This window comes from Amphibalanus amphitrite, unplaced genomic scaffold, assembly GCF_019059575.1.
Source record: "Amphibalanus amphitrite isolate SeventyFive unplaced genomic scaffold, NRLGWU_Aamphi_draft 000511F_arrow, whole genome shotgun sequence".
Classification (NCBI taxonomy): domain Eukaryota; kingdom Metazoa; phylum Arthropoda; class Thecostraca; order Balanomorpha; family Balanidae; genus Amphibalanus; species Amphibalanus amphitrite.
Window position 1 is genome coordinate 147,642 of NW_024882005.1, and position 16,591 is coordinate 164,232.

General features: G+C 46.3%; 1 protein-coding gene across 1 annotated transcript; it reads left to right on the top strand.

The window, feature by feature from the left end:
* The first annotated feature begins 13,748 nt into the window (after window positions 1-13,748).
* On the top strand, window positions 13,749-16,117 carry LOC122393001 (venom serine protease 34-like). The gene has a single exon (XM_043388460.1). The coding sequence runs from the start codon at window positions 13,804-13,806 to the stop codon at window positions 15,496-15,498; it is 1,695 nt and encodes a 564-aa protein (XP_043244395.1). The 5' UTR covers window positions 13,749-13,803; the 3' UTR covers window positions 15,499-16,117.
* Window positions 16,118-16,591: the final 474 nt, after the last annotated feature.

Consider the following 16,591-nt stretch of genomic DNA (forward strand, 5'->3'; position numbering starts at 1 on the left):
CCCGTGTATACCTTGGGACATAGTTACATGGACTTTTGCAAATAAATTAACAATTAAGGCAGAAATTAATTAAAAAATACATGCATGTCTATACATTACCATAGTGAACCCTACCCCCATCCATTGTTTTCTTGGTCTATTCTCGACATTGTTAAATCTGTTTATGTTTATCATCTACTGAAGATATTTTTGTGGAATGGGATGCAATCTCGCTTTCTCTTTCCTCTCTCTCTCTCTCTCTCTCTCTCTCTCTCTCTCTCTCTCTCTCTCTCTCTCTCTCTCTCTCTCTCTCTCTCTCTCTCTCTCTCTCTCTCGCTCTCTCGCTCTCTTTCCCTGTTCCTCCACTGGCGGATGCAGGAAACATTACGGACATTCATAGCTCACAGAGTCCGACTTGCCCGATTTTGTTTCGTTTTCTTTGTAAAGAAAGAGAACTAAAACGGCATTTATACGATAAAGATTGCCTACGATTGCACAGTAATGCATTTATAACAAACCGAAATCCGAGAAGTTTAGGTACGAGAATTTTCAAACCCTGCTGCGTGTGATATCACCTATCACCTTTCTGGATAAACCAGAGTCGCTCTCGCTTTCTATGTCGAAGACTATGCTTTGCTGGTTTTTCCTAGCGTTCGTTAGTCGCGCCACTTGCAGTATGCATAACCAAACTCAGGCATGCTCATCTGCAGGCACCGTGCCATGATGCTAAATCGTGTGACCAGCTCGTGTTTCAATTTGGAGGGGCACGTAGGTATTAAGCCTATTTGCATCAACAAATTAAGTTTTTAGCATCGTAAAGACGCTGTATGACGTTTACAAACAGGGACCCATAAACGAAAGCTCCCCCACCTCTTCCGCTGAGCTCCCATTGACGCCGATTATGACCTTGACACAGTCGTGATACCGAATTGATTCCGATGAAGCTGCTTGCTATCTGAACTTTCACAGCAGATGCTGGTGATTCAGCTGAATGAGACGGTGGAGGCGGCTTTGTGCTTTGGGTTTCGTGCGAGGATAACAGCACACGAAACTTTAGGTTACGATCACGTAGCTGATGTTGTCTCATGGGACTGAATGAAAATTGTGAACCAAAGGCGAGACATCGCCTGACTTGGGGCAGTGCTGATTCCTGGCACTGCCAGCTGGAAACGAGGAAATGGGGATTCAGGTGGTAGAAAATATGTGGGCCTGTTCAGTTGTCCTAAACTAGATGAAATTGAACTATATTTTTATGACACGTGGAATGTGTTCAAGTGCAAGTAGTGGTGGTCGCCTTGTACTTACACCACTTTTACTCGTCAATCAACATATCCCCCTTCTTATTCTGAAGTACAACCGCCAGTGTGTGCTCGAGTCGTGATCACGAAAGGGATCCAATTTGTCCAGACTCTCGTCCGAACAGTCTAAAAAACATTCGAAGGCGAACGGATTTACTGGTTAGGTAAGGACAGCAGAAGTACGTACGTATGCGGGAATCAGAAATATACTATACAATTCCATGGCTCCGGTAGGCCTGTAATCAGCGTGCTCGCAAATAGGCATGAATAATCGAGTTGCTTTGTACCCCGAGTTTTTACAAATGTATCATACCCGGTAGAAAGTTTTGTGATAGGACGGTATACCTGCCATCAACCATGTACGAGTAAATAGGGATCTGGTGAGAACTACGTATGACATAATATGCATTCTTTGTTGAATTGTTTTCGAGCAGATTTTATTTATGCATGTCAAGATAAATGGTTAAAAAGGACTGGTAAAGAGCATCTGCTTTGGTACAGAAAACACTTATTGATGGATAAATGAACTGTGTTTCCTGGATACCAAGGACTGCAGCTGCTTTGGGCACAGGCTACAGGCTTATACCATAGGGCATAGTGTAGATTCCACTACTTAGACGTAATTATCTTATTAAAAATTAATATTGAAGTGGCGTAACCACTTTTTTCTGTTTGGAAATTGGATTAAGGCTCGTGGGGGATAAGTTGGGACATAAATAGATTCAATGCATCCCGGCGATTAGTATTTGTTTAATGAAAAGTTACGATAGCGGCAATTTTTGACTACGCCAACGCCGAGTGGCAACTATAGTTGCCAGTCCAGAAATATATGCTAAAAATATTTTTATTTTTCAATACACCGTATGTGCATTTCTAGTGCATGTAGAAGCACAGGCATCAAGAAAAACTGCCGAAATTTGCCCACGGAATTATCGTCGTTAATGAGTTAAAATCAGGCCATTTTATGTGTTGACGCCTGTATTTGAGTGATGCTTAAATAAAGATGCACTGGTGGGATATTCTTATGTGTATCAAAGTACTGGGCGAGTGTCTCGCGCTCGCTCCTGCGCCTGATCGGCTCCGGTGGGTTTGACGTGACCGTTGACCAGCAGAGGCCGGCGGTAGCCGCGGCTGGCTGCATCCCCACGGCGACGGGCGGGGTGCCAAATACATGTACTCCGGAACACGGCTACGGCTTTGAGATTTGGAAGTGAATTGGCATGGTCCGGGGGCAATTCCAACCTCTAGCGCCCGGGGTCGTTTATCGCTCCCCCTCCTGCCTGGCTACACTATGCGTTTTCTGCGTGCGTTTTTCGGCTTTTCGGGTCTGGGTAATATCGTTCTAGAAAAAAAGAACGTTATGACGTTTTTGTGATGCGTTTTATATTAACCCGCGCCCTGATGGGGGGGGGCCATTTTGGCCCCCCCCCCCCTGTGGTTTTTCTTAAATAGCGAGAAAACGGCGGCGCGCAGCGCCGCCAAATTTTGGGTACCTTACCGGACATCAATTTGACACCTTCACACAAAATTTCAAGTCACAGGTCACCTCAGGTCAGGAGTTATTGAGGTCAAACTGAGGTCATGTTCGAGTAAAAATGAGCAAAAAACATGACATCTTGAAACGCTCACCAATAGGGTTGGGACCTATCTGCATGCTCTGTATGTTTTGGTAAAATAAAAAAGCTCAGAATTTTTAATGATTTAATTTAAAATCACTTTGTTAAAAAAATGCCTAGTTAGTTCAGAAATTAATTATTTGTGGCTGAAAACAACTTGCTTCTGATTGGTCGGGCTAATCATGACGTCACATGTAGGTATATAACTGTCTGTATATTTGGCGCAGTTGAGACATACATTTTCTATGTATTTTCCTATGGTAAATCGGAGTGATTGGTCGTGTTTTCAGTGTCTCTTTATTTTGCGCTGGTATTGCGTGGCTAAGAAGTTTTATCAAGAATGACATATACTAAAATGTTCCTTTAATAATGGAGCTTCAATATCTGTGAGTTTTATTGGCAAGCGAAAACTGATTTCGCTGTTATTTTATCTGGAAATTACTCATTTTTTAAGGTCAATATTCAAAATATTTTACGGGAACAAGTTGGCACTTTTCTTGATTTTTGCACTCAAATCGCGTGCGATTCAACTGTATTGGAACTTGCAAAGAAGCTTGGTGATTAATTAACTGTGTTGTTATGGCACTGTTTGCAAAGCATGGATAATGAAACTCTGCCAAAGACTTAGCTACATAGCAATGCCTCAAGTAATACGCAGGAGGGACAGAATTCAGAGTCCGATCGAGAAGAATCGGTGCAAATGCTACGAAGACCAGGCAGCTCTGATACAATAGCTAGTCGTCTCACTACTCTCACTCCATTAGACCAGCTGATTCCTGACAGCACCGACTCGGATGCAAAGATGGAGCTCATCTTCCAAGCCAGAAACCAGTTCTTTGATGGATGATGTGGTGCTGCCTCTGTCTCTGCTTTGTTGGCCACTTTGGACGGGGCGGAGCTCCGCTCCTTGCGTGAGCGGTTATTCGCCTGTCATCCAGAAATAGTTCCTTCGTTTGCTGGCCGTTCCCTGATTAGGTGCAATACGGGGAGCTGTAACCAGGGAAGTAACTTTCCATATGAAAGGGGTGCAGGTGCACCCCCGTCCCCCATCCACTAGAAGTGCACCCCCATAGGCTAAGCGGCGCCCCACACGCCGCCCCACACGATTAGCTCTAGAGCAGATGGCGAGGGTGATTTCCCGGCTACATTCCATCTCGGCGTCGTGATGCTTGTGGGCTTGGAAAGCGTCCAGTCGTATGTAGGGTAGTGTAGGGGTAGGGTTGAGTTCAATAAGGTCCTTACATTTGAAAGGTTTGAACAACCCGCATTCAGCACAACATACCACAAGTTAAATACAAAACTACCAAACTCCGCCCAACTAATATTAATAAACATTACAGCCAAACTAATGGCCTAAATAAAAATATATCTCAAATCCTAACAGTTATCGCGGGTGATGGCGCCATGAGTTGCTATTATCCAAAACAGATGCAAATAAACATGTTTGTATGTCCTATGTATGTTTGTTTTAAAAACGTTGCAGCGGCGCTGGGAACTGCAGTCTTAGATCTGGGTATGTTTGGCATCTGCAACTCTTCATATACACATTAACCCTATTTCGGACGGGGAGGCCTTTCAGGATTTTCTTGTACAATTGCCAAACGCCGCGAGACATTCAGCTCATATTTGGTGACTTTTCCTAAATGCTCATTGCGCACATCTCAGCAAAAAAAAAAATGCCGGGTCAGGTCAGGTCAGGTAACCAGAGCGGGTTTGTTGACCCCACCTCAGAAAAGTTTGCAAACACGTCAGAGCTTGAGTTTTTCACGAAGTTATTTCCTCTCATCAAGTCTTCAAAACAGTACCTGCAGTATGTGTCGTTTGTATATCTCAGAATTTTTGATCTGTGACCTGAGGTTAGGTCAGAGTCGTAACCTTTATATTGCAAGCCTATGGAAAAGTATTGAAATGCGACCTGCACCTCGAGTAAACGAGTCAAAACCACCCAATTCTTTAAGAATTATGACAAATTATCTTATCTGTAATGATCCAGGTGCCATTTACTGACAGGGACACCGGGGAGGGTTATCTGAGCCGAGATCATGTGAGGTGATATCTACCATACATCAATGCTCACAATACTTACAATATTGACAATGCTTTTGCTTACAACACTTACAATACTTACGATTAGACCAGCAAGCACTCTGCCGTTACAGTTCTAACTTCTGTTTCGAAAACCGACGTTACACACATTCGCTGCCAGCATAACATGTATTGTTTGACAGTAACAAAATACAATTGACATCTGAACCCCAAACGGACCGCCATCCACTCAAATTGTATAACCCTGACCGGTCAGGGGGCGAATGGAGGTCATCTCCTGGGCATTACACTCAGCCCTTGCACAAAATATCTCACCTCACAGTGATCATTACAATAGCACCGACTTGATAGTGGATTTCAAAGTACTTGCATCAGCTCTTCCTGCTATTGCAGACGATCATCTCCTCAGGGTAATGTTGTTCGGGACATGAACGAAGATCGTTTTCGGAGTTTCATAAGTGCTACTGCAACAGCCTGGCACAAAACAGGACTTGTACGCTCTTCTCTGCACTTTGCCCTTCAGTATATCACAAAAGAATTGTTTAGAATCCATCTTACGCTTCTTTCACAGTCTCCCTTGCCACCGTAGGGCGTAGATAGATTGCTGTTGCTGGTAAGTTAAGGCACGGTAGATAGAAATTACCTCGGTTCTCAACGCCTTAAGTTATTTTCATAAAAAAGAACAAATAAATCAAGGCCAAATAAATGATCAATAAGATGACAGGAATGTAAACATTTTAATCGTAAAGTAGTCCAAATATTGGAATGAGCTTTTGCTTTTCAGCATCCTCCGATTCATCATCTTTATCATTTGAAAATTCGAGGTACATAAAATGTTTATCACGCGCTCAATGTTAAGTGGGAATATAGTACACGGCAGACACATCAATTTTTGACACTGAACATTTCATCCGTAAATGTTTTAGCATAATTTAAAGTTAAAAACAGCGCGAATGGCAGAGTGAAACAAACAACATCTTTCACCCATTGATATAACATGTAATCTGTGGTGCGCCAGATGCGCCATTATTTGTCAACCGCAGAAGGTGACATGTGACGTAACAGCATCAAGAGCATCTTTTTTCAAGAACTTTTCAAAACAAGTTTCCTATCTTTCTTCCCCCATTTCTCTCAGCATATTGATTTTATGAGGCAATGGTATGCACCATAAATTCTGTGAAAATAGTTTGATCATTTTCATGCATTCTTAAAAAATCGAGTTCCCAACCCCATTCTACAGTTAACAAGCAATTTTAAAGTTCTTTATGTGGTTGTGTAGAGAAAACACGGCGCTACAAAACTGCTATCTCGGATTTTCGTAATTTTTGGATTTTGACCCCCAAAAATCAAAAAAATTGATTTTTTTAGAAAAACTCAAAAAAATTCCAATTTTTTTTTTTTGAATTTCGAAAAACCGGAATACATGTGATAGTCCCTGCGCTCTTCGATATACATACCAAATTTTAGATCGATACCTCTTTTTTTGGCCAAGTTATAGCGAAAAAACTGTTCAAAATTGATGACGTCAAATTTTCAAACTCAATTTTTAGCAATTCTAGACCTCGTAGCGCAAAACGGAGACCACCATTGAACTCCCCGTGACGAGCTGCATCGAATCGATACCCATTTTATGCAAAAATATCAACTTTGAAATTTGACCTAATTTGACCTGACCTTGACCTGACCTTGACCTGACCTTGACCAAAACGTGACCTAAGCTGGCCCTAAAGTCTGTGTGACCCACATAATCGCATTTGTCATGTAAAATGGACCATAAAACATGTATCACACGACACTTTCATATTGTGACCCCCCAGTGACCTGACCTCTGTGACCTGACCTGGTATCAGTGACCTCAAATAGCAAAAAATGTGTTTGAAGAACATTTCCCCATCGATGATTTTCAATGAAATGCATTTTACACGATTTTACAACGCATTTCTTCAAATGCCTGTAAACGGTGAAAATTCGACCTTTGACCTGACCTGTGACGTCATCGGTTTGACCGAGGTCAATGAAATTGGGTCACAAGGTAGTTCCCCGTTGGGGCTATCCAGCACCGTTTACCGCTTGTCGCTATGTTGCGTGGTTCTCGAGATCTGAGGGGGGGGCCAAAATGGCCCCCCCCCCCATCAGACCGCGTTGCTCGGCAGACCCCATCTGGGCGCGGGTTAAATTATTAGTTAATACAAGAGTTATATTAACTTTTGTCTATAAGTAATGGAAAAAATTATCTTAGTTGCGAAAAACTTTAGGGTTGTGCAAGGGCGGATCCAGGAGGGGGGCCAAAGGGGCCATGGCCCCCCTTTGGCTCTGAAAGGGGGGCCAACATATCTGTTGCCCCCCCCTTTCATCCGTGCTGTTTTTCACAGCCGGCTAATTTTTCAGAATTATTTTCACCATCTCCATCGACGCTAAGGCCGAACATTAACTTTTTTGTTATTAATATGAACAGGGATTTACGCACGAACATTTTTTGGCGTGCTGGCAACCAGCTTATGCAGCACACTGCACAGACAGCTTGATTTTTGACTATGCCCGTTTGGCTGTAACTGCAAGGCGCCAAGGTTGGCCGCCGAATTCCATTTGTCTATGTCCTGCTGGAAGGTAGCCCAAAGATCCTCGCTCAGGATTAGGGTCCGGATGGTAGCCGGCTGTTTCTTCAGAACTCCGGCCGGCTCGATTGACACAACCACCTGGACCTTGGCAGAGCAATGAGCTGGCGCGCCGTCCTCCATGAAAATGCATGTTGACCTTCCATCGACCGTCGAGGCCATGCGTCGATTCAGAACTGAGCCGCTGGAGGCTATTGGACCTTTTGGATCTTTCCCAAAATATTTTTCCAAAATCTTTATCACTTATGGGTAGAAACGATTAGAAACCGGATAAGTGTTGCCCTAGGTAGAGGACAAAACTTTTGCCGGACCCTGCATAAAACCACCTTGCAGTTTCCCTTCAATCGGCTTTGATCCAGCGGAAATAGTCACGCATTAACCTCTCTCCTTAAAGGTAGTGTGCCACCTTTGAAAGATTTCCCATTTTATTTTTCCTAGGATAAGAAGCTTGTTTTTACCTAATATCGCAAAAAAATCAAAAATGGGCCTGGAATAGTGCCTTTTTCGCCTAAAAGTTTATCGGTTTTTCGATATGTATAACAACTGTAGTGGGCTGACCTGCAAACAGGCGTCGGCAACAATCGCGAATGCGGCGCACATGTGACAATAAGCAAAGGTCATTATAGAGTTACGACGTACGGGAATGAGTTATCAGCTGTCTAATCGTAGACAACACAATGTCGAATTTAAACTGTAAGCCTGTATTGGTATTGTTCCTTTAATTTGGCTGTCGAACATTAATTTATGGTTTGAAATATTATTTTATGTAAAATAATTGATATGAAACAGCCGTCTCTAAAGTTATGACCCCATCTCACCACATGAAAATGGCAGAAATGACAATGATCAGCTGACGCATTTTTCTTGGCCGAAGTCAGAGCGCGCGGCCCGACGCACCACCACCGCACCACAAAGTATGAGTAGACCGCGCCCAAAGCCAGGGCCCCGGTAACGTGAGGTAGCCGAGTCGGGGCAGCGTGCGCTGACCCAAGCCGGGGCCGCGGCTTTGGGCGCGGTCTACCGCATCCCCGCGGGCAGCCCCGGGCTATCACATGACACCGGGAGGACGCGCGGCCCCGGCTTGGGTCAGCGCACGCTGCCCCGACTCGGCTACCTCACGTTACCGGGGCCCTGGCTTTGGGCGCGGTCTACCGCACCACCTAACAGGCGTGTTCGAAACCGCAGGAGATGATGATGAACGGGTTTATCGAAACTTGATTGGATGAGCCTATCGGTAATAGCGATTTCAGTGTGTGCATTTATTGTTCATAGTGGTGTGAATGTGGTTGGGGTACGACCGACAACCCGTCGGGGCGAATTTCGCACTGGGGTACTCAAAATTTGAAGAATTTAAGACGTTTCCATGAGTTTTGAAGGTATGGATAAGTTCTAAAAATCTGGTTCTCCTTATCTGGGCCATTAACTCCATACGGTCCAGGAAAGCTGGCACACTACCTTTAACCCGCGCCAGGCCGGTCCTCGGTGCCAACCGCTCCGGGCCGGTGGGTGTCTGAACACCCCCTCTCCTTCTAAATCGGCTCCTTGGCCACGTAGCGACACGCGGCAAGCGGCATTCGAAAGACTTTCGAAAATCAAGACGAAAGCAGTCATTTTTTAGGTCTGGTCAAAGGTCTGGTCACCAGAGAACATCAAAAGAAAAATCTTGCTTATGTATGTCAACACATTTCGAAACTCCGGCGCATAACTCAAGAACCAATAGAGCTGCTGCAGCGCCGCAGAGAAACGCATTCGATAGCCCTTTCTCACGACTTCTTTATTCTTACACGAATTCACGTCCAGTGATCAAAACTCGTGGCAAAATGATTTAGGAGCTTTAGCTCCGTTCTTTCTAGGCTCACCACCAGACCGACCTTAGTGGCAGGCTCCTGGCCACCCCTAATAGTGTTTAGGACCTCCCTTGATATCTCTAAATCTAACCGGCCGATTTTTACAATTCAAACGGCATTCGCTTGCGCTCAACGTGATCTATACATCGTGAAAAAAGAAAGTTCGAGAAAAGTAATTAAGGAGGGGGAAAAAACTGCAAATTGCAGATGTTTTTTCGACTGCTTACCAAGGCCATGTTTTATAACCAATTTTGACGCAAATACTGCTGATCGATGCAGAATGAACCAGAGATTAACATTTGACATAAAAATAAGCTTTTCGAAAAATCATAGGCGAATAAAGGTAATCTAATTTGGGAGGTACCTAGTACCTACCTACTGGCTACTGCACAGATGTATAATAAATCGGGTTTTTGTTGGTGTGGTCATCAAAACGGGTTGACAATTGTCTTATGTTACAAAAATGTGTGATAAGATGACTAAAGATAGATTAATAATTCACAGGCGGCGTAGACAGCACCAAAGTTGGGAGGTGAAATCGGCCTCCCTTTCTTTGTCCTGGAACCGCCTATGATCCACCTCTTGTTCTTTTGTGAACATGTAATGCCTACAAATTTTGTTCATTTCAATCGCTATTGCATTTGCTACTATACATACCGAACGTCATGATCTAAGAAGCAAGCATTCGCTGTGTGTATTTGCTTACCAATGTTCAGCACCTGGATGCGCCCATGATTTTCGGATATATATAGCTGACAAGTGTTGAGGAACATATGATATGATGAATTCAGTAACCTCAGGGCAATCTAACTACCGATAAACCGCTCATCAAATGGTAGGTACGGTGTACCTAACCTATAGGGGAGAGAGGTCATATTGCGCCACCTTAAAGGGACCCTCCCACCTTCAAAAAAGTTAATGAATTGGCATGAAAGTGATGTCGCTCGGTTCAGAAAGAGCAAAAACGAATATCTACCAAATTTCATCGAAAAATATTAACCGGTTTTCAAGATATTAAAGGGAGATAATGACCTTTTTCCACAAAATCTGAGTTAGGATCATTTTCTGACAAAACACAACAAGTTATAATGTAAATTAAAACCATTTTGCTCAATGCGGTACCTTGCCGCAAATATCTCAACTTGAAGTCACGTTAGCGGGGAGCGCTGAAAATGACCGTTGAATAAGTACTTACATCACTTTTTGGTACTTGCATGTAATTTTGTAAAATGAGCGTATTCCTTACATTTGATCTTCATCACATCTAGTTAGTTAATGGTCGTCTATAGTGCCTTCAAAAGATATTCATGGTTTGGGGGTGGTTTATGTCTAAATTTACGCAACTATTTTTCCTGTTCATCATCTGAGGCCATATGCTGCTATTTTAGTAGCAACGACTCAATTTTGAATCGGTCCCGCCGACTGCACAATAAAAGAAGATAGATACAACACTTTTGCGGCATCACTGAAAACTTATGTGAGTACTGTTATCAAAATTCTCATAACACCGTTCGACAAACCTGAAGTCTTTTTGAAATAAATATGCTTGTATTTTTCGCTTCAGGCTCTGAGGCCAAAATAATGAATTTCGTAGTCGCAATCGCAAGATTTGGCTGCGTTTCTGGCGCATGCCGTTCATTTGTGGCGCAAAATAATACTTGGAAACAAAGAAGAGTAGGCACGTTTCTTATAGGTATCTTGGTAGGCACTATGTACGAATCTCAATCTAATTAATTCTAAACCGAATTAACTCCAATTCAAATTAGAATCCTTACAACCAAGCAACGACAAGGCGATAACATAAACAAAAACCCAAGCGTCGCTGTTTGAAACAAAAGCGCCATATACTGCGACTTTTTTATAGAGAAGGACAACGCATTTCGGTGGGTGTTACAAGTACTGCAAGTACTGCTTCTTTTTTGCAAAAATAAAAACCTTTTTCACATACGAAAATGTGCTAGGAAATTTTCATATTTGATAGAAACTACAGTAGAAATAGTATAGATGTCGAGTAATTTTTATTAAAGAAAAAAGAAAGCTCATTATCTCCCTTTAAGACTTTTACTTTTGTTTACTTTTTGGGATCTCCGCTGTTCCTAGCGACTTTATTTGAAAGTGCGGCATTTGTTGCGCGCAAAGCAGCATATACCACCGCGTGCTACAAAACGTTTTAGTCAAACATTTAAAAATCGTTAGATATCTGCGCTGACGTCACACATTCAGAGGGGTATTCCTATGCATTAGCCCCTCTGAATCAAAATGCTGCAATTTTGAAATTCAATATTTCCGATTTAAGGCATTTCTCGATGTTGTGAGTGCCGAAACCGGTAATTGTGAGCCGTGCGGACGCTTTTGCGAGGCCTATATCTCAGCAACCACTTGACCGATTTACACGCGGTAATTTTTGTAGGGTAGCTTCATTCCTTCTACCAAGTATTGGACTATTCCCGATGCATATAGGTGACCCCTTATGCACGTGCCACGTGCAAAATGAAGAGGTGTCAGTTTTGTAATTGTTGCAATATCTCGGTAACTACTTGGCCGATTGCGCTGAAAGTTGGCATGTAGGTAGACACCCACTAGGCACTGCATATCCATGTGCCAGAGTTGGGGTGCTGCTGCACGTGCGCACGTGCAGGAATCGTTTCCAGATCTCGAGAACGGCTGGACCGATGGCGCTCAAATTTGGTACACGGTTAGGGACCAGTTAGTAGGGTGCCGTGCACAAGTCAGTTGGGACCCATTTTGCACGTGCGCACGTGCAGGGTGCCGCTCCCAGATCTCGAGAACGGCTGGGCCGATTGTGCTCAAATTTGGCACATCGCTAGAAACCGGTCAGTAGGGTGCCGTGCACAAGTCAGTTGGAGGTACCCCCTCGAAGTTTCGCACGTGCAAGACTCACCCCCTCGCTCGCTCCGTTAGTCGCTTCAAAAGGCGCAGCTATACTGGTTATTAGTTGAATCACTATCTCTAAGATAAACCATGACACTAGCAAATGTCGAAATAGACTGTTCCGCGTAAGAAAATAGAGGAAATCACAAAAAAATGGTCTGGGAGAAAGCTGGGACACCTCACCTGCCCCCGTGGACCGGAATAAGAGCGAGTTATTGGTGGTGAAGTAAATGCACACATTCGAGTATTCGTTCGAATCGAATTTTTGGCAGGAGGAAGGTGTGGCGCATTTAAGAACATGGCGCAATATGACCTCTCATCCCCTATTTCCTAACTTGCATTTAAGAACATGGCACGGCAATATGACCTCTCTCCCCTATTTCCTAACTTGATGTCATATGCCTTCTGCCCGTCATTTGCAGCTTATAGAATTTAGAAAATATCAGCGAATGATTGCATTGCACTGTACTGTACATGCAGTGGCGGATCCGGGGGGGGCAAAATGGGCATTTGCCCCCCCCCCCCAAACGACATAATTTTAACATTACGCCTATGGACGATGCATGGAAAGAATCGATAAATTGTTATGGTTTGCCCCCCCCCCCCAAACCTCTGAGCTGGATCCGCCTCTGTGTACATGCAATGTGCATTACGCATTGCTGCAGCTCCTCGTGTGGCTCTTCTTTGGGCACTGTCGGACGAGACGCCACGCACAAATCTGCCGGCTTTCTGCACCGCCCAACCTCCCCCACTCTCCGCTGCAGCGCGAGTGACCACTCTCCGGCCCGAAACCGCCGCAGGCTAAGACCAAAGAGCCGGGGCTTAGAAGTGGCGTCACTTCGTATCACAGACTGACTTTGAATAATGATAGCCACTACACACTGCGTGAAAATCTCCTGAAAATTTTCATAACAAGTCAATGCGAAGTGCCTGAAATATTGAAATGAAGACAAAATTACCAGCATGTAAAAGTCACGGCAGTCTCGAAACGGCCAGTTACTAAATTTTGTCGCAATTATTTCACGTATTCAAAAGAAGCCGCGTAAAATTAGGGTCCCAAGTGGTTTTGCGTTAACAGTAAGAAATTCACTGGGCACGGCCATATTGAAAAGTCGCGGTAGGTACTTCCTGAAAAGAGAATGAAATAGGTAATCAAACAAGTTGAAGAGAAAAGGGGGACGGGATGCAAGCTATCCCAGTGGTCGAGCACTATGCACAGTGCACACTACATAGATGCATGGGCACTTACATATAAATTTGTCGTTTCTAGGTCACAGGCAACAGATGTGATGAGTCACTGTGCGCATGTCTTTTTGCAGATGTTTTCTAGCGCACACCTATGTAGACAGTTCGTCGCAGTCATAACCAAAACACGAAGCCAGGATGGTTTAGACAGATGCATCTAAGCGCCATTTTGAAGTGGTGGCGATGACATGCCCAGGCAGTATAAATAGGGTCTGCCCCGCGGTGCTGTCGTCCCAGTCAGCCCTCCGCTCGCCGAGGTCACAGGATGAAGGTGTGTCAGCTGCTGGTCCTCGGCTGCCTGCTGGCCGGCGCTCTGGCGCTGCCCAGCACACTCCAAGACAAGGAAGGTAGGTACAAAACCGGAAAGCTGTCGGCTGAGAAGCCTAAGTTTGATGGTATGCAGCCGAACTTAGATGGTATGAAGAAGCCAGCGTCGGATGACAAGAAGACGGCCCTACTCGGCGACACTGGCACTCCCAGCGTGCGCTCCGGCGCGGTGAGCTGCGGATCTCACGTTATCACCGAGGGCTCGTCGGCGGTGATTGAGTCGCCAAACTACCCGTCCAACTACAACAGTAACGCGTACTGCGCCTATTCGTTCACCACCGACACCGGTAAGGAGCTCCAGCTGAACTGCGAGACATTCGAGCTAGAGGGTGGCCAATGGTGCGAGTTCGACGGGCTGCGGGTTAACGACGTCATGTACTGCGGCACCAGAAGGCCGTCGGCCGTGGGCGGATCTAGTCTCGACATCGTCTTCTTCAGCGACGAAAGCGTCGTCAAAAAGGGCTACCGGTGCACGGTGACGGTGGTGGAGCCGACCGTGGTGCCGGCCGGCTCACAGCTCGGCTGCGGTACTAGCCGACTGGCGCGCGGCAAGTACACCATCACCGACGGCGACGGCGACTACAGCAACGACGTCGACTGCTACTACCAGCTGTACGCCGACCAGGCCGGCGACCAGCTGTCGGTGACGTGCTCGCAGTTCGACGTCGAGGACGACTCGAGCTGCTCGTTCGACTGGCTGTCTCTGAACGGCATTAGATATTGCAGCACCAGCGGACCGAGTGACGTGGCTGCTATCGACCGCATGTCGATCCACTGGCACACTGACTTCTCGGAGGTGCGGCCGGGCTTCGGGTGTACCGTCACCGTCGGAGAGACGCCGCCGCCCTCCGACGCCTGCGCCTGCGGCCAAGTCAACCGCGCCTCGCGCATCGTCGGCGGTGAGGAGACCGAGGCCAACGAGTACCCGTGGCAGGCGGCTATATATAGGATAGACCGAGAGCTTACTTTCTGCGGCGGCACCGTCATCAACAGTCTCTACGTGCTAACGTCGGCCCGCTGCACGGCCAGGTCGTCGGCCAGCGATATCAAGGTCCAACTGCGCAAGCACCTCACCGGCCAGGACGACAACGAGATCCGATTCAACGTCGCCCAGATCAAGGTGCACCCGCACTACGATCCTCATCCGGACACACACCACAACGACTTTGCCCTGCTGAGGCTGGCCACGGCCATCACCTTCCCCGCCGACAATAAGATCGCACCCGCCTGCATGCCGACCGCCTCCAACGACTTTGTCGGCGCCGACGCCATCGTCACCGGCTTCGGCACCACCTCGCAAGGCGGTCCCAAGCCCGACACGCTGCACGAGGTTACCGTCCCCATAATCAGCTACTCTGAATGCGCGTCGGCCTATGCTGACAAAAGAATCATCACCTCCAGCATGATTTGCACCGACAACGCCAACCACAAGGGCTGGTGTGATGGAGATCAGGGCGGCCCGCTCGTCAGCCTGGAGAACGACCGCTACTCGCTCGTCGGCGTCGTCTCCCGGTCCATCGGCTGCGCGACTGAAAAATACCCGGGCGTGTACGCCAGGGTCACCGACGCGCTCTCGTGGATTTGGACCAGCGCCGCTGACGGCGAGTACTGCCGCGACCCTGCCGCCAACTGAGGCTGACGGGTGACAACGGCCGCCGGCCCCATGTCCCCAGGCACCGTCCCATGTCTAAAGGGGCCGTTCCATGTCCACAGGTGCCATCCCATATCCACAGGGACCTTCCCATGTCTATAGGGATCATCTGATGGCCATATGACTATCCCATGTCCACAGTGACTGTCCGATGTCTTATACAGGGGCCGACGGATAGGGCCAATAAGTCCACTGGGTGGAATATTGGGTCATTGGGGGCACTATGGGGTCTGAGTGAGCTGTCCAGGGTCTTACATTTTTAGACGAGCGTGCATTTTCTTATATAAGTTTATCGTTTTATTTTGTGTTCGCAATTTCCTTCACAGGGAACACGTCTCTAGCGTAATACCTTATTTATTATAAGAGAGAGAGAGAGAGAGAGAGAGAGAGAGAGAGAGAGAGAGAGAGAGAGAGAGAGAGAGAGAGAGAGAGAGAGATACTTTATTTACAGACCCGTGGTCCACAAATGGGAATGAAGGGGATATTCACACTTCACACATGGGGTTATAAGAGCTGCTATTAAAAATCAAGCCATGTTATGTGTTGTCTGTTGACCGTCTGTATTTGAGTGATGATTAAATAAAGATGCATTGTTGGGATATTCTTATGTGTATCAAAGTACTCGCACTGGGCGAGTGTCTCACGCTCGGTCCTGCGCCTGATCGGCTCCGGTGGGTTTGACCGCTGACCAGCAGAGGCCGGCGGTATAAGCCGCGGCTGGCTGCATCCCCACGGCGACGGGCGGGGTGCCAAATACATGTACTCCGGAACACGGCTACGGCTTTGAGATATGGAAGTGAATTGGCATGGTCCGGGGGCAATTCCAACCACTAGTGCCCGGGGTCGTTTATCGCTCCCCCTCGCTGTCTTAACCCGCGCCCTGATGGGGGGCATTTTGGCCCCCCTGTGGTTTTTCTTAAATAGCGAGAAAACGGCGGCGCTCAGCGCCGCCAAATTTTGGGTACCTTACCGGGCATCAATTTGACACCTTAACACAAAATTTCAAGTCACAGGTCACCTCAGGTCAGGAGTTATTGAGGTCAAACTGAGGTCATGTTCGAGTAAAAATGAGCAA